Source organism: Oncorhynchus clarkii, chromosome 14, assembly GCF_045791955.1.
Source record: "Oncorhynchus clarkii lewisi isolate Uvic-CL-2024 chromosome 14, UVic_Ocla_1.0, whole genome shotgun sequence".
Lineage (NCBI taxonomy): Eukaryota > Metazoa > Chordata > Actinopteri > Salmoniformes > Salmonidae > Oncorhynchus > Oncorhynchus clarkii.
Genome location: NC_092160.1, coordinates 15,387,266 through 15,414,341, shown reverse-complemented (window position 1 = coordinate 15,414,341; position 27,076 = coordinate 15,387,266). Strand labels below are relative to the sequence as shown.

The window sequence follows — 27,076 nt, the reverse complement described above, 5'->3', positions numbered from 1 at the left end:
ATTCCATTTCTGTTAGTCACATGTCTGTGGAACTTCTTCAGTTGTTGAATCTTATGTTCATACAAATATGTTACGTTTGCTGAAAATAAACGCAGTTGACTGTGAGAGGATGTTTCTTTTTTTGCTGAGTTTATAATATATTATATTGTCTATGAGAGAACCACTGTGTTTCACCAAATAGGGGACTATTCAACGTTTTCCACTCTGACATAGTCCCTCTCTCCTCCATGATTCACAAGACTTCTTTCTCTCCCTTTCTCTCTCTGACACACACACATGGAGAATCCCCCCCCCCCCCCCCACACACACACACACACACACACACACACACACACACACACACACACACACACACACACACACACACACACACACACACAGTCTCACGTACACACAGTTACACTGCATGTGCCACACTCTTTCCCATGAGCCTCTGCTGCTCCACTTTACTCTAATAAGTCCCAGAGTGCTGTTCGGGGCCCAGCTTAACCATTGATTGATGTCCACTCTGCTCTCTCCACACCATCCCTCCAGCCCCATCTCCCCCAGCAAAGACCTCCCAGCTATAGGACCAGCAGGATGTATAGGGACTAAGGAGTAGGATGTATATGGACCAAGTAGTAGGATATATAGGACCAGCAGGATGTATAGGGACTAAGGAGTAGGATGTATATGGACCAAGTAGTAGGATATATAGGACCAGCAGGATGTAAAGGCACTAAGGAGTAGGATATACAGGGACTAGAGAGTAGGATGTTTTGGGACTAGAGAGTAGGATGTTTTGGGACTAGAGAGTAGGATGGGTAGGGACTAGGGAGTAGGATGTATAGTGACTAAGGAGTAGTATAGTTGGGACTAGAGAGTAGGATTATAGGGACTAGAGAGTAGGATGGGTAGGGACTAGGGAGTAGGATGTATAGAGACTAAGGAGTAGTATGGTTGGGACTTTAGAGTAGGATGTATAGGGACTAGAGAGTAGGATGGGTAGGGACTAGGGAGTAGGATGTATAGGGACTAAGGAGTAGTATGGTTGGGACTAGAGAGTAGGATGGGTAGGGACTAGGGAGTAGGATGTATAGTGACTAAGGAGTAGTATAGTTGGGACTAGAGAGTAGGATTATAGGGACTAGAGAGTAGGATGGGTAGGGACTAGGGAGTAGGATGTATAGAGACTAAGGAGTAGTATGGTTGGGACTAGAGAGTAGGATGTATAGGGACTAGAGAGTAGGATGGGTAGGGACTAGGGAGTAGGATGTATAGGGACTAAGGAGTAGTATGGTTGGGGCTAGAGAGTAGGATGGGTAGGGACTAGGGAGTAGGATGGGTAGTGACTAAGGAGTAGGATCTATAGGGACTAAGGAGTAGGATGTATAGGGACTAAGGAGTAGGATGAATAGAGACTAAGGAGTAGGATGTATAGGGACTAGGGAGTAGGATGTATAGGGACTAGGGAGTAGGATGTATAGTGTCTAAGGAGTAGGATGTATAGGGACTATGGGGTAGGAGGTATAGGGACAAGGGAGACTAAGGAGTAGGATGTATAGTGTCTAAGGAGTAGGATGTATAAGGACTGGGGGGTAGGATGTATAGGGACTAGGGGGTAGGATGTATAGGGACTAAGGGGTAGGATGTATATGGACTAGGGGTTAGGATGTATAGGGACTAGGGGGTAGGATGTATAGGGACTAGGGGGTAGGATGTATAGGGACTAGGGGGTAGGATGTATATGGACTAGGAGGTAGGATGTATAGGGACTAGGGGCTATGATGTATATGGACTAAGGAGTAGGATGTATACAGACTAGGGGGTAGGATGTATAGGGACTAGGGGGTAGGATGTATAGGGACTAGGGGGTAGGATGTATAGGGACTAGAGAGTAGGATGGGTAGGGACTAGGGAGTAGGATGTATAGAGACTAAGGAGTAGTATGGTTGGGACTAGAGAGTAGGATGTATAGGGACTAGAGAGTAGGATGGGTAGGGACTAGGGAGTAGGATGTATAGGGACTAAGGAGTAGTATGGTTGGGGCTAGAGAGTAGGATGGGTAGGGACTAGGGAGTAGGATGGGTAGTGACTAAGGAGTAGGATCTATAGGGACTAAGGAGTAGGATGTATAGGGACTAAGGAGTAGGATGAATAGAGACTAAGGAGTAGGATGTATAGGGACTAGGGAGTAGGATGTATAGGGACTAGGGAGTAGGATGTATAGTGTCTAAGGAGTAGGATGTATAGGGACTATGGGGTAGGAGGTATAGGGACAAGGGAGACTAAGGAGTAGGATGTATAGTGTCTAAGGAGTAGGATGTATAGGGACTAGGGGGTAGGATGTATAGGGACTAGGGGGTAGGATGTATATGGACTAGGGGTTAGGATGTATAGGGACTAGGGGGTAGGATGTATAGGGACTAGGGGGTAGGATGTATAGGGACTAGGGGGTAGGATGTATATGGACTAGGAGGTAGGATGTATAGGGACTAGGGGCTATGATGTATATGGACTAAGGAGTAGGATGTATACAGACTAGGGGGTAGGATGTATAGGGACTAGGGGGTAGGATGTATAGGGACTAGGGGGTAGGATGTATAGGGACTAGGGGGTAGGATGTATAGGGACTAAGGAGTAGGATGTATAGGGACTAAGGAGTAGGATATATAAGGACTGGGGAGTAGGCGCTGACCTAAATTCAGTCGAATTGCTCCCCCTAATGGTTAAGGGTAGATTAGGAGAGGGCAAGCTGATCTGAGATCTCTGCCCACAGGCAACTTCTACCTATTGGGAATAGTTTATTGGAAGCCAATTGACTAATAAAATGATAGATGTCTATGGAATATGTTGCTACTGGACTAAATGTTGTCTCCGAGGCCTATTGTCATGGGGGGTGTTACTAATGCACGGAGGCTTGTTGTGCAATTAAACTGAACGTCTTTACTTCAGATCAACATGTTAACAACTCGTACAAACCTCACTCATCCAATCCTCACACCTCTGTACACGCACAACGTGCCTGATACATTCTTAAAGCAACAGTATTCAATTCTCAACTGAGCTACAACACCATATTACTGAACACAACGGGGGGTTAACAAAGCTCAGATTGCTATTCACTTTCAATTGAGTAGAAATTGCAGACTGAGATTGCTTGGCGTGGGCCTTCTCCTATTCCACTTATCAAACATAAAGCGAAAGCGTGTCAAATAAGCTTCTGACGGATGCCATATCCGTTGCTGTTACTTGCTGTGCTTAGCTAAGCGTGTAAAGTCTGCCTGTCAGTTTAGTCTGTAGATTCATACCCGGGCTTCCCTTGGAGGAAATTGAGGTGAGGCGTCTCGTTCTCTTTCCCCCTCTTTCTGTCATTCTCTCGCGCTCCTTCCCATCTCTCTCTCCCTGTCTCCCCCGTATCTCTCTCTCTCTCTCATTATCTCCTCTTTCTTTCTCTCCCCCTCTCTTTCTCTTTCTCTCTCTCTATCCCCCTCTCCACTCACATTTAATTGGAGAGCATGGTCCTCACGGGTAGCCCGGGACAGCGGGCCCAGTTCGACAACCGTGACTGAATGCCGCTCTGAGGCACACTCGCCCCAGAGTTTTGATAAGCCGACAGGCTCGCTTCTCCCGACCGTCACAACGAGCAGCTCGCTGAATCATGGCCGCCGGGCTGTCAACAACATTGGTCATGGAAAAGACACCAACCTCAGTTCTCCGTTCCTCTTTTTCTGTCTGAGAATATGAGAGAGGGAGTAGGGAAGTGAATAGACTGATTTGAAATCTCATGTCAAGATTTAGGCTTACCGAGTTCAAGGTCGTCACCTTTTAGAGATTTTAAACATAAGAGTTAGTTAAAAGGAGGAATAGCTAGAGGGTTGAGTAATGATACTCTTACCTTTTTGCTTCTTATTCCCTAAAGATGGAGAAATTAATCTCGAGAAGAAGGTTTGCCTGGTTTGTGCACATGTATCCAATCTCCCATACTCATCATGCATCATTACCCGGCCATAGAGCGACACAGCCTCTGTTTTAGGCTTAGTGCAGTCAGTGTTTGACTGCCTCAAAACACAATTACATAAGATAATTAGCCGTCACTGTGACGATAATGATCCGAGACACACCATAACAATATTCCCCTCACAGGATAAGCCATGCAGCGCTAAATACATCATTCCGGCTAGGCGACAGGAGGATTTGTGAGCAGTAATCTGATGGGTTGTGCTCCGATGGGGCTCTCTCAGGTGTTTTTAGGAGCCCTAGCTAGTGGTTAGCGACTGCTCCTTTCTCTCCCCTCTGCTCTCATTAGCATTCCGCAGCTAACCAGCGTGACAGGGCTAGCAGCCGGCACAATCAGGGAGAATCAGGTGGCAGCCATCTGCGTGTATGGCTGTGCATACGAGTGCAAGGAAAGAGTGGATTGTTAGAGAGAGAGAGAGAGGTGTTGATTCATGGATACAGTCACATTAGACCTCAAATTGAAGCCAACATTGTAGAAAATGGAAAGATGACAGATAGTTAAATGGCTCTCCATAAAATACAGATGAAAATGGAATGTTATGCTTTTGACATTTAACCTGAGCATTTTGTTATAAGACCGCATTCAAAGGCTGTTTTGTATAACTCAGCATTGAATTTATGGTGTGTGGCTGCCTATAGAGGTTATCCCCAGGTGTGTGGCTGCCTATAGAGGTTATCCCCAGGTGTGTAGCTGCCTATAGAGGTTATCCCCAGGTGTGTGGCTGTCTATAGAGGTTATCCCCAGGTGTGTGGCTGCCTATAGAGGTTATCCCCAGGTGTGTGGCTGCCTATAGAGGTTATCCCCAGGTGTGCGGCTGCCTATAGAGGTTACACCCAGGTGTGTGGCTGCCTATAGAGGTTATCCCCAGGTGTGTGGCTGCCTATAGAGGTTATACCCAGGTGTGTGGCTGCCTATAGAGGTTATCCCCAGGTGTGCGGCTGCCTATAGAGGTTATCCCCAGGTGTGCAGCTGCCTATAGAGGTTATCCCCAGGTGTGTGGCTGCCTATAGAGGTTATCCCCAGGTGTGTGGCTGCCTATAGAGGTTATCCCCAGGTGTGTAGCTGCCTATAGAGGTTATCCCCAGGTGTGTGGTTGCCTATAGAGGTTATACCCCGGTGTGTGGCTGCCTATAGAGGTTATCCCCAGGTGTGCGGCTGCCTATAGAGGTTATCCCCAGGTGTGTGGCTGCCTATAGACGTTATCCCCAGGTGTGTGGCTGCCTATAGATAGAGGTTATCCCCAGGTGTGTGGCTGCCTATAGAGGTTATCCCCAGGTGTGTGGCTGCCTATAGAAGTTATCCCCAGGTGTGTGGCTGCCTATAGAGGTTATCCCCAGGTGTGTGGCTGCCTATAGAGGTTATCCCCAGGTGTATGACTGCCTATAGAGGTTATCCCCAGGTGTGTGGCTGCCTATAGAGGTTATCCCCAGGTGTGCGGCTGCCTATAGAGGTTATCGCCAGGTGTGCGGCTGCCTATAGAGGTTATCCCCAGGTGTGTGGCTGCCTATAGAGGTTATCCCCAGGTGTGTGGCTGCCTATAGAGGTTATCGCCAGGTGTGTGGCTGCCTATAGAGGTTATCCTCAGGTGTGTGGCTGCCTATAGAGGTTATCCCCAGGTGTTTGGCTGCCTATAGAGGTTATCCCCAGGTGTGTGGCTGCCTATAGAGAGTAAACCCAGGTGTGTGGCTGCCTATAGAGGTTATCCCCAGGTGTGTGGCTGCCCATAGAGGTTATCCAAAGGTGTTTGCGGATGTGTACGTGTTGACCTTTTAATGCCTTCGTCACTTAGCTTATATTTTTCCCCTAGACAAGATAGGTCAGTGTGAGGAAATTCTTAAATTGGTAAGCTGCCCTGTTCTGAGAACAATCAGTAGAGTCAGTCTAAGTGAGTCACTGGGTCATACTGGGTCTCAGATCCGGGGTTCAGTGAGCCTACTTATTCTGTGAGTCGGTGACTCACTGAAACGGACTCTACTGCCTGATGAAAGCAGAATTCCACATCAGAGACAGCACACAATCACAGAACCCTCGCTATTATGCACATACCCACGAACACACACACATGCGGGCACACTTTCATTCTGTAATCCTTCTATACTCATTCACTCACTCTCACCCCCTTCCACTAACTCACACACATGCACACACACACCTTCCTTCCAGCATCCCACCTCCTCTCTCTCTCAATCAATCAATCAAATGTATTTATAAAGCCCTTTTTACATCAGCCGATTTCACAAAGTGCTGAGAATTAGAGGAAGCCTATTTAAATTCACACAGGACACCGAATAAGACAGGAGAAATACTACAGATATAACAGACTGACCCTAGCCCCCCAACACATAAACTATTGCAGCATAATTACTGGAGGCTGAGAAATGAGGGGTTGGGAGACACTGTGTCCTCGTCCGACTATACCACCGGACAGGGCCAACCAGGCAGGATATAACCTCACCCACTTTGCCAAAGCACAGCCCCCACACCACTAGAGGGATATCTTCAACCACCAACTCAACCACCATCTCACTACCCTGAGACAAGGCCGAGTATAGCCCACGAAGATCTCCCACACGGCACGAACCCGAAGGGAGCGCCAACCCGGACAGAAAAATCACTTCAGAGACTCGACCCACTCAGGTGACGCACCCTTCCTAGGGATGGCATTGGAGAGCACCAGGGTTAGAGGCAGAGAATCCCAGTGGAGAGAGGGGAACCAGCCGGGCAGAGTCAGCAAGGGTGGTTTGTCGCTCCAGAGCCTTTCCGTTCACATTCACACCCCTGGGCCAGACTACACTCAATCATAGGACCTACTGAAGAGATGAGTCTCTCTCACCCTTCCACACACACACCTTACTTCCTGCAGCCACCTCCCTAATCTCTCCCTGTCAGCAGGCCTGTAATGAATGTTCGCCCCACTTTCCCTCACTATGTCTGTCTTCCTCTTTACCTATCTTACAGTCCATCTCTCCACTCCTACACTCCCCCTTCCCCATCAGGTTCTATAATGACTGTTAGCTGAACTCCTCTCACTTGACCACCTGACCTTTCACCCTCTCTGTTTCTACCCATCTCTTGCTCCATCCACCCCTTTCTGTCTCTCTCCTCCCTTCCTTCCATCCTTCTTTCCCTCAACCTCTCTGTGGGATTCTAATGAGTTGTAACTCCTTCCCTTACACAAGCGCTTTACCCCCCCTCTCTCTCTCCACTCTCTCCTCTCTCTCTCACTCTCTCTCTCTCTGCCACTCTCTCTCTCATAAACCCATAATGCTGTGGCATCGTAAACCTTGCAATAGGAGGGTGAATGCTACAGCTCAACCAGGGAAAGAGTGTTGACCTCAGTAGAGATGTTGTAACCAGAGAGAAAGGGATGGAGGAGAGCGAGAAGAGAGAAGTGGTTTCATGTACAGAGGGGTAGGGAGGTATAAAGAGAGACTGGGGGAGAGGCATGTGGAGAGGAGAGGAGAATACTGTTTTAATTCAGTGTGCACAGGTGGGTGGCTGAGTGCATGTGTATTTTGTTGGATTATGTTTGATATGAGGACAAACAAAAATGAGGTATTTCTGTTCTTGTAATTGGCTAAACTGAATCATCTGTCTTTGTAATGACTATAATAGCTGGAAAACATTATAGTGGAAAGAGCTTCAAAGCATTACAATTAAACACCTATAAAATAATCAAATTCCTTTAAACAACATACTGCAAACGTCCTCGTTTTGACCAAAAACGATTTCCTCTTCTAACCCACTTGGTGACTTTATGAAATTGCCTCTAATGCATTAATCAGTATTAATCTGACAATTAAATTACATTACATTAAATTCAGTGCTCAAGGGTCCGTGTGCAATTCTGTTTCTTTCTGATTTCATTTCAGAGCACATTGGCTAAGTTTAGCCTCTGTTCTAGGTCCTTGTTACACTCTACTTTCTACTTTTCACCAATTCCTAATGGCCCCCCTTCTAATACATCTGAAAGGATAGAATTGTCCAACTAGCAGAGGGCAATGTAGTTATAACCATATTTCAAAAACCTGTCCAATCCCTTTAGACCTTTCAGATTTTCACAAAGGGCCTTGGGATAGGAGCTAAGGGACGCTTTACAATTGGGAAGTAGTGTTTCATAGGCTCAAGATATGATGAAACAAGGTACTAGCTGAACAACCTTTGGTGCTATTTGATGATGTCAAGCATTGTAACTAAGTTGTATATCGTCTCTTCTCAGGTAAGATGTTCAAGTCCGTGGACCTGTCGCTGATCGTTGAGTTTATGCTAATGTTCTACAAGGACAAGCCAATTGATTGGTTGCTGGATCACATCATGTGGGTTAAGGTGTGCAACCCAGAGAAGGACGCAGTAAGTTCAACCTCCCCCATGGTAAACCTAGGCCCAGTTGGAAGTAAACCTTTCCTTATATGTTGTGGTAACCACTGTCCTGGTACAAGCTGTCCTTCAGACCCAGTCATGTTAGATCAGTGACTACTTCAAGGGAGAGAGAAAATACAGATCTGTTACAGAGTATCCCAGCAGGGAGTTACATGTAAATACTGTGACTTTCCAAACTGGTCTCAGTCTCAGAAAATGGTGCAACTCCCACACACTCATACTCTCTTTCTCTCTCCCTCCTCCTCTTTCCCACCTCTCCCCTGCCTGTCACACACTCATACTCTCTTTCTCTCTCCCTCCTCCTCTTTCCCACCTCTCCCCTGCCTGTCACACACTCATACTCTCTTTCTCTCTCCCTCCTCCTCTTTCCCACCTTTCCCCTGCCTGTCACACACTCATACTCTCTTTCTCTCTCCCTCCTCCTCTTTCCCACCTCTCCCCTGCCTGTCACACACTCATACTCTCTTTCTCTCTCCCTCCTCCTCTTTCCCACCTCTCCCTTGCCTGTCACACACTCATACTCTCTTTCTCTCTCCCTCCTCCTCTTTCCCACCTCTCCCTTGCCTGTCACACACTCATACTCTCTTTCTCTCTCCCTCCTCCTCTTTCCCACCTCTCCCTTGCCTGTCACACACTCATACTCTCTTTCTCTCTCCCTCCTCCTCTTTCCCACTTCTCCCCTGCCTGTCACACACTCATACTCTCTTTCTCTCTCCCTCCTCCTCTTTCCCACCTCTCCCCTGCCTGTCACACACTCATACTCTCTTTCTCTCTCCCTCCTCCTCTTTCCCACCTCTCCCCTGCCTGTCACACACTCATACTCTCTTTCTCTCTCCCTCCTCCTCTTTCCCACCTCTCCCCTGCCTGTCACACACTCATACTCTCTTTCTCTCTCCCTCCTCCTCTTTCCCACCTCTCCAATGGCTGTCACACACAGAAACACTGCGACAGGCAGAAGGCCAACCTGAGAATTCGCTTCAAGCCCTCTCTCTTCCAGCATGTGGGCACCCACTCTTCCCTGGCCGGAAAGATCCAGAAGCTCAAGGTGTGTGTGTGTGTGTGTGTGTGTGTGTGTGTGTGTGTGTGTGTGTGTGTGTGTGTGTGTGTGTGTGTGTGTGTGTGTGTGTGTGTGTGTGTGTGTGTGTGTGTGTGTGTGTGTGTGTGTGTGTGTGTGTGTGTGTGTGTGTGTGTGTGTGTGCGTACATGGGGCTTACTAGCATCCACTCACTGTGCATGTGTCATATTATCTACTAAAGTCTGTGTATGCTCAAATATTCGTTTTCAAGTCTCTGAGCCCTGCAGTACTGGAATGCATTCCAAGTCACCATACAGACTCCAGATGTAAAGACTTTGTTTAATGTCTCTGACTACTGTGTTATTAAGAGCAATGGATATCAGCCTGAATACTGCTACTGTAGTCTAACCCAGGGTTCTCCAAAGTCGGTGCTGGGTGCATGTTTTGTTTTTTGCCCTAGCACTACACAGCTGATTTAAATATCCAACTCAACTTTAAATATCCCCAGGACCGAGTTTGGGAAAACCTGGTCTAACCCAATCAATTCACTATTGATCCGCTCGTCCTGGACCACGGCTTTCTCAATTCAGAGATTCTTTACAAAGCAGACCAGCTCACCACTCTCTATACATTAATGCTTACATGTATTTAGCAAATACTCGTATTTAAAGAAGAGTATTTAATTTATTATATTCAATTGTTTATTTGAATGGGGATAGGTACAATTAGAACTATGACACATTCAGCTAGAATGGGATGAATTGGATGCACTGTCACCATCATCATTATCGTAGGAATTTGACTTACAGTTGCAAAGGCCTATAAGCAAGCTGAAAATGTTTTACAATGCTACAAGTCGTCTCTCAGAGATTTGTTGTGACATTATCTGGTGTTAGAAATATACTATTCTCTTTTATCATGAAATTGCACATTCTCCATGTGGAATTTCATCATTTTGGCCAACAGTAATGTAGTTACTCTCAACCCCAAAGCCACTTGGAGGAGAGATGAGAGAGTATGACTCACATTCATTTTCAAGTAAATCATGTAAATGGAATAGTTAAAGGATTTAAATGAACATTTAAGTCAGACTTCCAGATCTCAATTCAGAATTCATCCCTGTCTTTAGAACTGCACCCTCAAAGTCAATATGAGAACGATATCTAGAAACACCCTCATGTCTTCTCGCTAAACCCTCCTCTTTGGGTCTAATTATTCATTCCAGGACAAGGACTTTGGCAAGCAGACCCTGCACAAGGGCCACGCCAACCCGCTGGCGGAGGTGACCACCAGCCTGAAGACGTACCAGCACTTCACCCTGGAGAAGGCCTACCTGGGAGAGGACTTCTTCTGGGCCTTCACCCCTGTGGCTGGGGACTTCATCCGCATCCGCTTCTTCACGCCCGTCCGCATCGAAAGGTGTGTGTGTGTGTGCTCACATGCTTGGATACACACACATACAGTTGAATTCGGAAGTTTACGTACACCTTAGCCAAATATATTTAAACTCAGTTTTTCACAATTCAGTTCTGCCCACAAATGACCTATAGGATTGAGGTCAGGGCTTTGTGACGGCCACTCCAATACCTTGACTTTGTTGTCCTTAAGCCATTTTGCCACAACTTTGGAAGTATGCTTGTGGTCATTGTTCATTTAGAAGACCCATTTGCGACCAAGCTTTAACTTCCTGACTGATGTCTTGAGATGTTGATTCAATATATCCACATAATTTTCCTCCCTCATGATGCCATCTATTTTGTGAAGTGCACCAGTCCGTCCCTCTTGCAGCAAAGCACCCCCACAACATGATGCTGCCACCCGCGTGCTTCACGGTTGGGATGGTGTTCTTTGGCTTGCAAGACTCCTTCTTTTTCCTCCAAACATAATGATGGTCATTATGGCCAAACAGTCCTATTTTTGTTTCATCAGACCAGAGGACATTTCTCCAAAGAGTACGATCTTTGTCCCCATGTGCAGTTGCAAACCATAGTCTGGCTTTTTTATGGCTTTTTTGGAGCAGTGGCTTCTTCCTTGCTTTCAGGTTATGGCGATATAGGACTCGTTTTACTGTAGATATAGATACTTTTGTACCTGTTTCCTACAGCATCTTCACATGGTCCTTTGCTGTTGTTCTGGGATTGATTTGCAATTTTTGCACCAAAGTACATTTATCTCTAGGAGACAGAACGCGTCTCCTTCCTGAGCGGTATGACGGCTGCATGGTACCATGGTGATTATACTTGCGTACTATTGTTTGTACAGATGAACAGATCCCATGATGTCAAGCAAAGAGGCACTGAGTTTGAAGGTAGGCCTTGAAATACATCCAAAGGTACACCTCCAATTGACTCAAATAATGTCAATTAGCCTATCAGAATCTTATAAAGCCATGACATCATTTAATGGAATTTATGGAATTCCAAGCTGTTTAAAGGCACAGTCAACTTAGTGTGTGTAAACTTCTGATTTATTGGAATTGTGATACAGTGAATTATAAGTGAAATAATCTGTCTGTAAACAATTGTTGGAAAAATTAATTAGATGTCCTAACCGACTTTCCAAAGCAATAGTTTGTTAACAAGAAATTTGTGGAGTGGTTGAAAGCCAAGTTTTAATGACTCCAACCTAAGTGTATGTAAACTTCCGACTTCAACTGTACATGGCATGCTTGAATACACAAAAATACATGGACCCACACACATGCATAAACACACATACACTGTGCTAGTGGACAAAGACGATCTCCACACAGATCTCCACACATGTCCCAGACTGTCTCTCTCTCCTCCTTTCCCTCTCGCTCTCCCCTCTCTCTCTCCCTCTCTCTCTCCCTCTTGCTCTCCCCTCTCTCTCCCCCTTTCCCTCTCGCTCTCCCCTCTCTCTCTCCCTCTTGCTCTCCCCTCTCTCTCTCCCTCTTGCTCTCCCCTCTCTCTCTCCCTCTTGCTCTCCCCTCTCTCTCTCCCTCTTGCTCTCCCCTCTCTCTCTCCCTTTCCGTCTCGCTCTCCCCTCTCTCTCCCCCTTTCCCTCTCGCTCTCCCCTCTCTCTCTCCCTCTTGCTCTCCCCTCTCTTTCTCCCTCTTGCTCTCCCCTCTCTCTCTCCCTCTTGCTCTCCCCTCTCTCTCTCCCTCTTGCTCTCCCCTCTCTCTCTCCCTCTTGCTCTCCCCTCTCTCTCTCCCTTTCCGTCTCGCTCTCCCCTCTCTCTCCCCCTTTCCCTCTCGCTCTCCCCTCTCTCTCTCCCTCTTGCTCTCCCCTCTCTCTCCCCCTTTCCCTCTCGCTCTCCCCTCTCTCTCTCCCTCTCGCTCTCCCCTCTCTCTCCCCCTTTCCCTCTCGCTCTCCCCTCTCTCTCTCCCTCTTGCTCTCCCCTCTCTCTCTCCCTCTTGCTCTCCCCTCTCTCTCTCCCTCTTGCTCTCCCCTCTCTCTCTCCCTCTTGCTCTCCCCTCTCTCTCTCCCTTTCCCTCTCGCTCTCCCCTCTCTCTCCCCCTTTCGCTCTCGCTCTCCCCTCTCTCTCTCCCTCTTGCTCTCCCCTCTCTCTCCCCCTTTCCCTCTCTCTCTCCCTCTCGCTCTCCCCTCTCTCTCCCCCTTTCCCTCTCGCTCTCCCCTCTCTCTCTCCCTCTTGCTCTCCCCTCTCTCTCTCCCTCTTGCTCTCCCCTCTCTCTCTCCCTCTTGCTCTCCCCTCTCTCTCTCCCTCTTGCTCTCCCCTCTCTCTCTCCCTTTCCCTCTCGCTCTCCCCTCTCTCTCCCCCTTTCCCTCTCGCTCTCCCCTCTCTCTCTCCCTCTTGCTCTCCCCTCTCTCTCCCCCTTTCCCTCTCTCTCTCCCCTCTCTCTCTCCCTCTTGCTCTCCCCTCTCTCTCTCCCTCTTGCTCTCCCCTCTCTCTCTCCCTTTCCCTCTCGCTCTCCCCTCTCTATCCCCCTTTCCCTCTCGCTCTCCCCTCTCTCTCTCCCTCTTGCTCTCCCCTCTCTCTCCCCCTTTCCCTCTCTCTCTCCCTCTCGCTCTCCCCTCTCTCTCCCCCTTTCCCTCTCGCTCTCCCCTCTCTCTCTCCCTCTTGCTCTCCCCTCTCTCTCTCCCTCTTGCTCTCCCCTCTCTCTCTCCCTCTTGCTCTCCCCTCTCTCTCTCCCTCTTGCTCTCCCCTCTCTCTCTCCCTTTCCCTCTCGCTCTCCCCTCTCTCTCCCCCTTTCCCTCTTGCTCTCCCCTCTCTCTCCCTCTTGCTCTCCCCTCTCTCTCCCCCTTTCCCTCTCGCTCTCCCCTCTCTCTCCCCCTTTCCCTCTCGCTCTCCCCTCTCTCTCTCCCTCTTGCTCTCCCCTCTCTCTCCCCCTTTCCCTCTCGCTCTCCCCTCTCTCTCCCCCTTTCCCTCTCGCTCTCCCCTCTCTCTCTCCCTCTCGCTCTCCCTCTTGCTCTCCCCTCTCTCTCCCCCTTTCCCTCTCGCTCTCCCCTCTCTCTCCTCCTTTCCCTCTCGCTCTCCCCTCTCTCTCTCTCTCCCTCTCTCTCTCCCTCTTGCTCTCCCCTCTCTCTCCCCCTTTCCCTCTCGCTCTCCCCTCTCTCTCTCTCCCTCTTGCTCTCCCCTCTCTCTCCCCCTTTCCCTCTCGCTCTCCCCTCTCTCTCTCCCTCTTGCTCTCCCCTCTCTCTCCCCCTTTCCCTCTCGCTCTCCCCTCTCTCTCTCCCTCTCGCTCCCTCTCGCTCTTCCCTCTCTCTCTCCCTCTTGCTCTCCCCTCTCTCTCCCACTTTCCCACTCGCTCTCCCCTCTCTCTCCCCCTTTCCCTCTCGCTCTCCCCTCTCTCTCTCCCTCTCTCTCTCCCTCTTGCTCTCTCCTCTCTCACCCCCTTTCCCTCTCGCGCTCCCCTCTCTCTCTCCCTCTCGCTCTGCCCTCTCACTCTCCCTCTCGCTCTTCCCTCTCTCTCTCCCTCTTCGTCTTCCCTCTCTCTCTCCCTCTTGCTCTCCCCTCTCTCTCCCCCTTTCCCTCTCTCTCTCCCCTCTCTCTTCCCCTTTCCCTCTTGCTCTCCCCTCTCTCACCCCCTTTCCCTCTCGCTCTCCCTTCTCTCTCCCCCTTTCCCTCTCGCTCTCCCCTCTCTCTCTCCCTCTCTCTCTCCCTCTTGCTCTCCCCTCTCTCCCCCTTTCCCTCTCGCTCTCCCCTCTCTCTCCCCCTTTCCCTCTCGATCTCCCCTGTCTCTCTCCCTCTTGCTCTCCCCTCTCTCTCCCCCTTTCCCTCTCGCTCTCCCCTCTCTCCCTCTCGCTCTCCCCTCTCTCTCCTCCTTTCCCTCTCGCTCTCCCCTCTCTCTCTCCCTCTTGCTCTCCCCTCTCTCTCCCCCTTTCCCTCTCGCTCTCCCCTCTCTCTCCCCCTTTCCCTCTCGATCTCCCCTCTCTCTCTCCCTCTTGCTCTCCCTTCTCTCTCCCCCTTTCCCTCTCGCTCTCCCCTCTCTCTCCCCCTTTCCCTCTCGATCTCCCCTCTCTCTCTCCCGCTTGCTCTCCCCTCTCTCTCCCCCTTTCCCTCTCGCTCTCCCCTCTCTCTCCCCCTTTCCCTCTTGCTCTCCCCTCTCTCTCCCCCTTTCCCTCTCGCTCTCCCCTCTCTCTCCTCCTTTCCCTCTCGCTCTCCCCTCTCTCTCTCCCTCTCTCTCCCTCTTGCTCTCCCCTCTCTCTCCCCCTTTCCCTCTTGCTCTCCCCTCTCTCACCCCCTTTCCCTCTCGCTCTCCCCTCTCTCTCTCCCGCTTGCTCTCCCCTCTCTCTCCCCCTTTCCCTCTCGCTCTCCCCTCTCTCTCCCCCTTTCCCTCTTGCTCTCCCCTCTCTCTCCCCCTTTCCCTCTCGCTCTCCCCTCTCTCTACTCCTTTCCCTCTCGCTCTCCCCTCTCTCTCTCCTTCTCTCTCCCTCTTGCTCTCCCCTCTCTCTCCCCCTTTCCCTCTTGCTCTCCCCTCTCTCACCCCCTTTCCCTCTCGCTCTCCCCTCTCTCTCTCCCTCTTGCTCTCCCCTTTCTCTCCCCCTTTCCCTCTCACTCTCCCCTCTCTCTCCCCCTTTCCCTCTCACTCTCCCCTCTCTTTCTCCCTCTTGCTCTTCCCTCTCTCTCCTCCTTTCCCTCTCGCTCTCCCCTAGTCCCATGTGAATAATCTGCATACGCATGACATAAAAATACATACAGTATTTAAACACGAATGTAAATGACTTTTTCAATAGGCATAGGGGCCCTGTCACAGATCAGAACAACCACGTTGTTCCTCCATGTCTTCACATTACTGTCAGGGCAGAGGGTCTATCTGCTTCTGGATCCCTCAAAATGATAATGCCTAGTGGTGACGCTGAGGCTCTGTGGTCACCACTGTCTTCTAATGGTGACGCTGTGGCTCTGTGGTCACCACTGTCTTCTAGTGGTAACGCTGTGTCTCTGTGGTCACCACTGTCTTCTAGTGGTGATGCTGTGGCTCTGTGGTCACCACTGTCTTCTAGTGGTGACGCTGTGCCTCTGTGGTCACCACTGTCCTCTAGTGGTGACGCTGTGGCTCTGTGGTCACCACTGTCTTCTAATGGTGACGCTGTGTCTCTGTGGTCCCCACTGTCTTCTAATGGTGACGCTGTGTCTCTGTGGTCACCAGTGTCTTCTAATGGTGATGTTGTGGCTCTGTGGTCACCACTGTCTTCTAGTTGTGACGCTGTGTCTCTCTGGTCACCAGTGTCTTCTAGTGGTGACGCTGTGTCTCTGTGGTCACCAGTGTCTTTTAATGGTGACACTGTGTCTCTGTGGTCACCAGTGTCTTCTAACGGTGACGCTGTGGCTCTGTGGTCACCAGTGTCTTCTAATGGTGACGCTGTGGCTTTGTGGTCACCAGTGTCTTCTAATGGTGACGCTGTGGCTCTGTGGTCACCAGTGTCTTCTAATGGTGATGCTGTGTCTCTGTGGTCACCAGTGTCTTCTAATGGTGACGCTGTGGCTCTGTGGTCACCACTGTCTTCTAATGGTGACGCTGTGGCTCTGTGGTCACCAGTGTCTTCTAATGTTGACGCTGTCGCTCTGTGGTCACCTCAGTAGCTCTTTTGGTGGGTGTTGTCCAGACTGCCATACTTGGTGGAACATGCATTTGGACAAAGCAAAATGTAGAGGGATTTTGAACTGGGTGACTGGCTGGCTGGCTGGCTGGCTGGCTGATGATGATGATGATCATATGAGCCTGAGCAATGGAGAAAACGGACCAGCTGTATCCCCACTTTCAAAATAGGGGTGCACCCCCATTTTTTTTCATCTTGAAAATGATAATGATCCATTGGGTAATTTATCATGTTCAATGATTAGTAGTGTTTTGAGCTAGTATATATTCAAATAGATATGGCCATTTTATAATCATTAACAGAATGCTTTTAAAACCCTGTCCCCCGTTGCCTCAAGATGAATCGTTTTGACCACAGGACAGTTTTGATTCACTCACACGCGCCACTGTGTTGGTTCAGTGCAGTTAGAAAGCACTAGTTGCACCACTGGTGTATAAAATGAAAAGCCACCTGCAAAAGAAAATTGTTAATCTATTTTGTTGTGCTGTTGTTACATGCATATCGTTGTTTCATGTCCGATGGTGTTGATTCAATGGTGTTGTTCCATATCTTTTGAGTTCCGTGCACCATGAGCAAATTCATTGTATTGTTTGACTTTGCCTTTTACAACCATGATGAGCACGGGCATGTTTGATTAGGCTTCGCTGTATCATAGACTCTGACTCTGAGTAGCCTTCCATCAGTCTACCAAAGGTTGCACCTTAGCAGAAAACATCAAGTTCTGTAGCTCGAGGCCTATCAATGAGTAGCTTGCAATTGAGAAATAATCAGTAGGGCTAATATATCATGATTCAATCTGTGAAATAACCCCCCCGCCCCCATTCTGCATTTTGTCACATTTATTTTCCCAACATCAATCAGTTAAGTCAAATAGTTCAAATGTTTTCATTCAGTAACATTCATTCATTCATTCAGTAACATTCATTCATTCATTCAGTAACATTCATTCATTCATTCAGTAACATTCATTCATTCATTCAGTAACATTCATTCATTCATTCAGTAACATTTCTGGGTGAGCCCATTTGCAAGCACATCGTGGACGCTTTGCGGTTACATATGGAGCCAAGCTGTCTTTATCTGCTTATGTGCCAAATGAAAAAGCACAGGATAATATGTATTTCGATAAAACAAACAGCTCTGCTTGACTTGGTAAGTAATATTGAACAAACAAACCATTTCTAGTCTTTGCATCAAATATGTATGCTGCTGAGACTAGTTCATTTTAAACATTTTCATGGCACCAAAAAAAAAGTCCATGTCTGAAGAAAAGTGTGCACCCATAATGATGATGATGATCGTGGTGGATCAATTTGTGTTGAATATCAAATTGACATCTCCCCATTTGTTATTCTCTCTCTCCCTATCTCTATATCTCTATATCTATCTCTATCTCTCTCTCTCTCTCTCTCTCTCTCTCTCTCTCTCTCTCTCTCTCTCTCAAGGTATTTCTTTCGTAGCGGGAACATTGAGCACCCAGGGGACAAGCTGTTCAACACCACTGTGGAGGTGCTGCCTTTTGACGTGAGTCTCACCACTATTTACCCGATTCAATCCCAGCACATTATTACCATTACATAACCTTTACCATATATCATCTTGCAATATGAGGCTCGCCACTATAAGCCTGATTCATCCTGTCCCAGGATTGTCAGTACATAGACCTTTACTATAGTAAAATCACTGGAAATATATGTAATTACAGTCATTTATACAACGGGTGGATATAATCCTGAATGCTGATTGAGCATTCCAGACGGTGTCTATTCCACAAGTTACCACCGCTAAAATGCCTATTTACTCTGTTCCATCTGACTGCGCAATCCACTGTCTCTCAGCCCAGCCTGGCAATATATGAACGTGATCTCCGCTATAAAAAAGCATCGAGACATTATCTAACATTTCTTTTATATTAACATTTTGTTTTCAACAGTGGAGATTTGTATAAACCTTGCTGTCTATCTCTCCGACATTTGCAACATTATTTCAATATTCAAATTCGATCTCCAGCTGTCCCATAGTAATGAACGTAGTACATAGTAATCAGGAATTGGAACGAGACAGATATGCAGGCATGCAGCTTTTCTCAGTCAGTTGAAATCATGAAACAGCTGGAATCATTTTCATGGATATATACAAAGAAATGTCAATTGAAAAAAGGTCAAACAAAACGAAGTACAGCTAGTTTGCAGCCTTTCCAGCTTTGGTTTGGAGTGATTGCGTTAGCTGTACTGTTGGCTAGCTCCTCTGAACAACAGTGTCCTGATGAGAGAGTCCATTTTCTATGCCAGGCTAAATCGTGCCTCATTGTTATGTATCCAAATAAATGTCACTAAGAAACAGCTTAAACTAATGCAAATGCAGATACTTTGTTATTATTCTGTCTGTACTGTTTGACTTGACCGTAAGTTACCATAGTTAACTAGCTAGCAAGCAAGGGATAAGAACGTTGCCAGCCAGTATGGCAATGGAACATTTAGAACGAACAAACGACTGGGTCGGGTCTCTGGCAACTGAACCGATAGAACGAATGACCAGCCGGCTTGAGTAGCAACCCTAGATTTGTGTCGGGACTATATCTTGCAGAAGGATGAAATAGCATGAATACATTCATCAAAATAACATTTTTAATGAAAATATGTCAATCATTATTTGAATATGTTGGTAACCCGTTGTATAAAAGTGATAATGCCTTCGAAGCTGATGTTTGGAGGATATATTGGCACGGTTTACTGGCATTCGACTTAGTCTCGGGCCTAACAACACATGTGCCAACTCCTGTGCCAACACCGGCTTCTCGGGCATTATCACTTAATTATACCATGGCATTGTTGAATACTACTTTCTGATTGGCTTGAAGGGCACTCTAGAGCGTGCATTATTTCCTTGAAACGCACAGAATATTTGCATGATAGAATTCAACGGCTATAGTTAATTTTTACATGTTTTGTTTGAGCTGCTTTTGAAAGCAAAAGTCGAATTGAAAACAGCATTGGTATTTGTTGAATTTGATTTTCGTAATAGCCAGCTAGGACTGATGGTTTGGTTAGCTAAACTAGCAAATCTGTTTGTTTAGTTACCAAGGCAACTACTGTAGCAATCTAGTAAACTTGCTAGATACTTCAGTGGATGTTGAACACATTTCTATCTGCAAATGATCAAAGTTCTAGTGGAAAACGTGTTAAATTATAACCATGGTATGAAAGGGACAGTCAACTCGGGGCTCTATGCGTTCTCTGGAAAATAATGCAACTCCGTGGAAAGTCCGCTAACGCCTCGTGGAACACACCTTCCGTATTGTTCAATATCCCTTACATATACAGAGTATACCAAACACTAGGAACACCCCCTTTGCCCTCAGAACAGCCTCTATTTGTTGGGCTATGGACTCTGCAAGGTGTCGAAAGCGTTCTACAGGGATGTACTGTTACATACAGGGTCTCAAGATCATATACTTTCAGGAGATCTCTATTCTTTTGTGTTATTTCTATTGAGATACAGCCCATCTCATGGAAAGCCACACTAGATACATCACTCTTCCTCAAGTGGAAAGATATATAATTATCTCAAGTGGAAAGACATGTGAAGTCAGCTTCCATCTGGTTGACATAGAAGCACATATGCCATGTTTAAGGGCGAGCACCCACAGTGTTAAGCCCCAGAGGACACAGAGAAGAGATGAGAAATGACTCAAGACAGAGTGAGGTTCTCTCTCTCTCAAAAAAAAAGAGAGTACGAGAGAGATATTGTGGAGAAAGAAACAGAAAAAGAGGACTCCCGGGCGGTGGTAATCAAATCAGTCTCCCGCCGGCCACGGTTTGAGAGCTTTCGCCTTAAAGAATATTTCACCCGGCAGGGTGGCTAGATGAGGTGGGGATTTCAGATTAGGTTCCGCAAACTGACGCTCGCCTTGACAGATTAATAGCTGGATTTTTTTCCCCCTCTCTCTCCTCCCTCTCTGTTTATCTCTATTTTATAATTTATTTTCCATCCTTCACTCATTCAATCTCTCCCTACACATGACTGTCATTGAGACCCTGTAATGCTGCAAGAGGGTGGAGGTGTTTCTGTTTTTGTTGTTGTTGTTGTTGTTCCTCCTATGGGAAGAATATGAGTAGAAGTGTTGATGATGAGTAGAAGTGTTACATGTCTTTAGAGTCATAACAAGTTATGCTGGTCTTAGAATGGAGAAGAAAGGATTGAGGAAAGAAAGGAAAGACAGAGAGAATAAAGACGAGGAAAGATAAGAAAACAAGAAGATGATGCGAGAGAGAGAGAGAGACGCTGTCAGGTGCAGTTAAACGGCAGGAAATGTCAGATTTTTACAGTGTAGCGTACAGTAGGATCTTAATTTGATCACTGTTGTATTACTGAGAGTACAGATGAGCTTTGTGATTTACATAAATTCACTGAAAACCTACTCTAACACACGGTTATACTAACAGTATTGCACTTTTTATGGAGCTTACTTTATGTAGCAAATAGCCTAACCACCGATCAAGCAACATTATGCACTAAACGTTCAAATCTTGTTGCTGCAGGATTATTTTGCTGTGACAATATAGGTCAAATTAAGATCCTACATCTGTAATGCATTGATTTCTATTTAGAGGACCAACAGAAAGGGAAAATCCTGCCACAAAAGGTCAGCTTGTTTTCCCTCCTGTCCTTTCTCCTTCATTGCTTTAGATAAGCGAGTCAAACAGATATTTCTCCAACAGTATCAATTGCTATGACCCAGCAGCAACACTAAAGAGTCCCGCTGTATTAACTATGATGACCCATTGATATCTTTCTCACTTTTATGTTGTAAGACGAGGTCAAAGTTAGGTTGATCTGAGTTCACGACTAGTGCCGTGAGGTGTGTGTGCGCGCGCGTGTGTGTGTGTGTGTATGATTTACTAACTGAATTTGGAGATTAAAGGAGGTCAGTAGCAAGGAGTTTGCTGTTGTCAATGCATTGGTTGATGATGTATACAGTAGATTTTAGCTGTGATCTGAGTGCAGATCAAACAGGATTTCTGCCTGCATTGATCTTGGGTGTGTGTGAGTGTGTGTGTGTGTGTGTGTGTGCATTCGGCAAGCTTGCAAGCGTATATGTGTTCCTGTGTTGTGTTCCTCACACACCTCTCTCTCTTTCTCCTACAGAATATCCAATCAGAAAAAGAGGCCTTGAAAGAGGGGAGAGAGAAAACACCAAAGTACCACAGAACAGAGGACGGCTTTATCAGAATAGGTGAGTATTTTGCTTTCCGTAGCAAAAATGTTGTTACTGTACCCTCTAATGAAAATGACCCAGAATTAGATTAGCGCCGTGCTACCATGGACATGTTTCAATAGGTGGTTATTAGTACTGGGGATGTATTTACCAGAAGTGTTAAGAACTAGTACTGTAGAAAGAATCACCCAAAGCCAAACAAAGGACTCCACTGTCATAAAAATGATGTCATCTTTTTAGAGAATCCAACACTGTACTCCCTGCCAAAATATCCCTCCAAAATTCTTTCCCTTTTGTTTTCATCCATCCATTCGTCAGTCCCCTTCATCTAACAAAACCTTGTGCCAGATTCTAACCGGTACTGGCAAACAGGAATAGTTCACATGGACTAACAGGCCCTGACAAATTACACACGCACAAACACAAACACACACACACATACGCTCATACACAGGCCCCTGACAAATCCATCTCACTCAATTACTGAGCGCTCCAACACATGATTAGCTGCTGCACCGTCTAGGACTTTCACAGGAGGACGGGAGGAGTAGATAAGGACTGCCTTCACAGTTTGTAGAGGACCTTAGGTGCTCTTTCTGAAATTGCGTGAAGTGCAAGACAAGTGTTGCACCGGTGCGCTTTAAAACGATAGCATGGTACTCATTGAAAATAATTGGATTTAATGACACTACAGTGTTTTATATCATATTGAAAAAGCAGGATGGGTAAAATGTAGTTAACATGAGGTCGAAATAAGGGTTTGAGCTCAATTCCATTACAACTGAATCAGTGGCAGTGTTAGATACACCATCGTTCCTTCCTTCATTAGAGATCCGAGGAGTGGATTTGTTATGCAATAGGGCAGAGACCTTGCTTTCATGTACACTATTATATATCCAATGACATACAGATGGTTGATTAATTGAAGGAAGGAAGGAAGGAAGGAAGGAAGGAAGGAAGGAAGGAAGGAAGGAAGGAAGGAAGGAAGGAAGGAAGGAAGGAAGGAAGGAAGGATGGAAGGAAGGAAGGAAGGAAGGAAGGAAGGAAGGAAGGAAGGAAGGAAGGAAGGAAGGAAGGAAGGAAGGAAGGAAGGAAGGAAGGAAGGAAGGAAGGAAGTAGACAGCGAGTGAGGATGCGTGTTCTGAGTAGTCAAACACGTCCCCAGGCCAGTGATTACTGTCCGTAACACAGAGACAGGCTTTCATCCCCTTGAAAGAGGTACTCCTTCTGACAGCATATAAATTACTACAAGCGCTCCTGCTCATTCATAAATATTTCAAGGGGGAATCAATATCAATCTGGCACAGTAGTCAATTAATTGTGCGATATTGCTATCAAATGTTCACCAGGTTCTTCTCCCTCCAGCTCTACTTTCAGGCGTAGTGTAACCTAAACCAGAACTCACTCTATCACTGTGTCACTCTATCACTGTGTAAGATTGATACGAGAGAGAATTAATTGTGTATAGTTAGCATTTCAGTAGTAGATCAACGAAGAAAGCATAGCAAGCTGAATGCATGGTATGGTCATATTTGATACCAGCGCCTTGCCTTGAACCAATTGAAATGTCAACACAACATATCTTGTATCTAATGTGCTCTCTGTTAGAATTTAGGAGCACATGCAGTATTTATTGAGGTACAAATGAAATACAATGCTTCATCATGACTACAGTGTTTACTGACAAAGTCAATAGACCCTTTTTCAGTACACGACGCACAGATGCGTGCGACTCTTGGCTGCAGTAAGCAAGCCATTGCCATCTGCGCCCATTTAACATAGCCTAGATTTACGTTGTTATTACTTCTAAACAAAATAACTTCTGCCGATTCTCGTACACTTACAGTTATGTTTTGATTCATGCTTGAACAATCACTAAGATTCTGTTTGGTTGTGATCTTTGCAAAATACCTATTTTGGATACAGCAGTTGTTTGCTAGAATGCCAACGCTCATTGATATACTGTAGCCTGTAGCAAAAGCTAGCCAAAGAGCCACTTTACTGGCTGAAGTTTAAGTGTTTTTTAAGTATAATGCAGCTGATTTGCGATGATGACACAAACATTACATTAAGCAAGACATTCAAACAAGCTTTAAAATCCAATTATAATCCAATTACAATTCATAAACAACATGTAAATGGAGGCTTTTTTGGCCAGTTGCTGGCATTCTATAAGAACTCCCCCTTGTTCTGCCACCAGCTTGCACGCGTCACCCTCGTGCGACAATGTTTGTAAACACAGAAATGGTTCTATAGATGTCCAGCCACAGTCTATTGGTTATGTTGGTCTGATATATCGATCCTCTCTCTCTCTCTCTCTCTCTCTCTCTCTGACCTCTAGGAGTGTTCCATAATGGGATCGCCGAGGGAGAGGTGGATCCCACATTCGGGCCCCTGGAAGCCCTTCGTCTCTCTGTGATCACAGACTGCCCCGTTTGGGTCATCCTGAGCGAGGTAAGCCAGCCCTGCCATCGCCCGCTCACCACAGAGCCTTGGAAGCCTTGTCTTATAAAGAATCCCTTGTATTTTAGGCAACTTCAAGTGTTGGTTCACTGAAAAATCTAAAATGGTCAGATGTTTTCAGGCTTCAAAGTGGTCTAATGTAAAGTAGAATATATACCTCAAACAGACAGAATATGATTTTGTCTCAAATGCTATTCCTCTTGCACTTCAGATATTCATCAAGAAAGCAGAGTGAATGTCAACACCCCGCAGCAATACCTCAGTCATCCGTTCGACCGTTCGACAGAGGAACGGAGCCTTTGAAAGCTATACTCATTCCCTGGCTTTTGGCAATTAGTTTCTCGAGCGTAGTCGGAGTGCGCCATCTGTTGGCGAGATCTTGCCATCGCAGGGTCCTTCTGAGACTGTCAACTCAATCCATGGTTGACAGACCGTGTGGGAAGATCTTCCCAGACACGCGTAATCGGAGAACGCGCCCTGCGTGAACGACACAAAGACGACGCTGTATTTAGGAAACTGTATTTATGTGTACATAAAGGTTTATGTTTTAAATAATTGTAATTACACTGGTAATTGTCAAATAGCTCGCAAGATTGTTTAGCTCCTTTTGATGACATTATGACAATGAAATGTTGCTGCTTCGGAATCAAAGACTTGGCCTACAACGTTACCAAGATACAGGTATGTCTGAATTGTGCAACTTCAATAACTGATAATCATGTTTGACAAATGTTACTGGTTTTACCCAAATGTATTCCCAGTAGGCAGAATCTACCGCACACTCATAGCTGATTTGTGAAGGTGCTGGAGGCAAAATGCAAAACTGGAGAAGCAGGAAACAGTCTCCGCACACAAAAATGTATTTAATTGTGGATGAGCTTTCGGGCAGTCGATCAAATGTATTCAGAAAATACCTATGTATGTGGATATAGGCCTAATATGCATATTTATGTAACACAATCATATGAATGATCTCTATTATGTGTGTTGATATGTATTTACAGTGAGTGTCCACAAAAGTCAGTCAGAAAAGTAGCCTAGGCCTATACAGTGTAGATGGAAATAGAACTTTAGCCAGAAAGTACACATGTCTAATGTTTGAATAAAATATCTTTATATGGTCAATTCTAAAGCCAGAAGTCAATGTAGGCACATTATGATTATGGTTCCAACATCTGTTTGAGATTTATTTCATGAACCATCTTCCCTAACATTGTTTTTTCCCCATCTCCGCCTATCAATTTGCCTTAATGTGACATGAAGTTAACCAGGTTGTGGGGATAAATCAATGTAAGGCAAGGCCAGACACAAGCTACTTAATTGCATTAGCTAGGAAACTGGAAAAGACAGCGGCCTCAATAATACAGGAAACATTTCTGATTTACAGGAAACATATCTGTTGGATTTTCTATGTCTGCCACATATCAGATACACACGTGGAGTAATTGTCTGGACTAGTCGGATGTAAGAGAAATATGTAGCTCTAATCAATGCATGAAGAATCATCTTTACTTCTCAGTAGAATCTATGTTTCTCATAATGACCATGAAGAAGTCAAGGAATGCCCTCAAGTGAGGTCTCATGAGAGAGTGAAACTGTCCAATATGACAACCCCTCTCATTCCACATGTTCTGCACTACTACTATAATGAATTGATGGTGGAATTTATTAAAGTACTGTAATTGTCCTGACACCAGACTTATACATCTTCCAAACAGGCTCTGTGACGGCAAGGGCCAAACTCAAGTTCTATGTATTGCTAGATGCAAAGTATTTTGCAGTGAAAGGGACACATTCATTTGCTTTTGCATACTTGGATCCAAAAAACATTCCTTTATCAGAGCCCAACTGAAAAACCATTGAAAGCCCTTGATCGAAATCTAAAGAGTTGTCGGCACAGAACAGGAATATGGGATTTCAGCCAATACAAGTGTACTGAAAGAGAAATTCAACTTGGGGACTTAACTCAGAAGCGAAGCCGCTTTTCTATCGAATACAGAATGCAACATTGATTCTGATTCTGATCAATGTTAACACAGTTTCTCAGCAACAACTGACCTAAACTTGTTTTCCATTTATTGGGGTGTGCACTCCAGTAAACAAGCTGTTTTAGGAGCCCCTTCGTTGCTATCGGTATGGCCACTATACAGTAGCAGGTGCATGGGTGCATTAAGTCAACGTAGGGCTATGGATAGAAAAATCTGAACTGTACCCAATGAGCTAAGGAGGAGAAAGAGTTTTCTTTTCTTGTAAGGTGCACTGGAATGCATTGCTATTATATGTTGTATTTTGTATAATTTAGATAAACTATATTTAATGATGTTATCTATCCATTCTGTGAATTGTAATAAAGACGGAATTTCAATTGACATGGGTTTGTTTTTGTTTCAAGTTATTTGCTCTGGTCAATTCAATAAAAAATCTGAGTCATCTCGTGTGAATTAGTCTGCTTTTGTGAAAGGTAGGCTACGCTACTTTTCTGGTACCAAATCACATGTACATGGGTCACATTCCTTGAATATTTCATTAATTGACCATGTGACTGCAAAGTCCCATTGATATTTTGACACCATAGGCTTTGGTGCTCTGGAGAATGCAAGTGAGTAGGCCTATGTGTAGCTATGACATTGGCTAGATAGAATTGGAGTGCCCGTTTTCTGCAATTCAACTTTGAAAGCCAATGTCCACATTTACTGTAAACGTTGCATAAACTATGTCGGCTCAATCGGAAATTACTTTTAGAAATGTCCATTGAGCTATAGTTCCTTCCGCAGGTCGGATTGAATGCATCTCTAGGCCATAAGGTTTTGTGATAATATTGTAGGGTAGGCTATTTGATATTTTCATTTAGCAGCATACAGTCAGGGCACTTCAGAAAACAGGATGTATAGAACACAGCATTCATTTTCAAACATGATCATCCATACAACATAAAGCGCTTTGAGCACATGTAAAAGCACTACATAAATCCAGTC

General features: G+C 45.9%; 1 protein-coding gene across 1 annotated transcript in view; it reads left to right on the top strand.

Moving 5' to 3' along the window:
* The window catches only part of LOC139366344 (alpha-1,3-mannosyl-glycoprotein 4-beta-N-acetylglucosaminyltransferase B), a 161,153-nt gene extending 134,624 nt beyond the window's left edge, over positions 1–26,529 (top strand). Inside the window, exons 9-15 of the mRNA XM_071103714.1 lie at positions 8,220–8,350; positions 9,318–9,425; positions 10,621–10,814; positions 17,866–17,944; positions 21,569–21,656; positions 23,980–24,092; positions 24,313–26,529. Coding sequence (XP_070959815.1) covers positions 8,220–8,350; positions 9,318–9,425; positions 10,621–10,814; positions 17,866–17,944; positions 21,569–21,656; positions 23,980–24,092; positions 24,313–24,336 — 737 coding nt within the window. The 3' untranslated portion in view covers positions 24,337–26,529. The remainder of the gene's footprint in view (positions 1–8,219; positions 8,351–9,317; positions 9,426–10,620; positions 10,815–17,865; positions 17,945–21,568; positions 21,657–23,979; positions 24,093–24,312) is intronic.
* Positions 26,530–27,076: the final 547 nt, after the last annotated feature.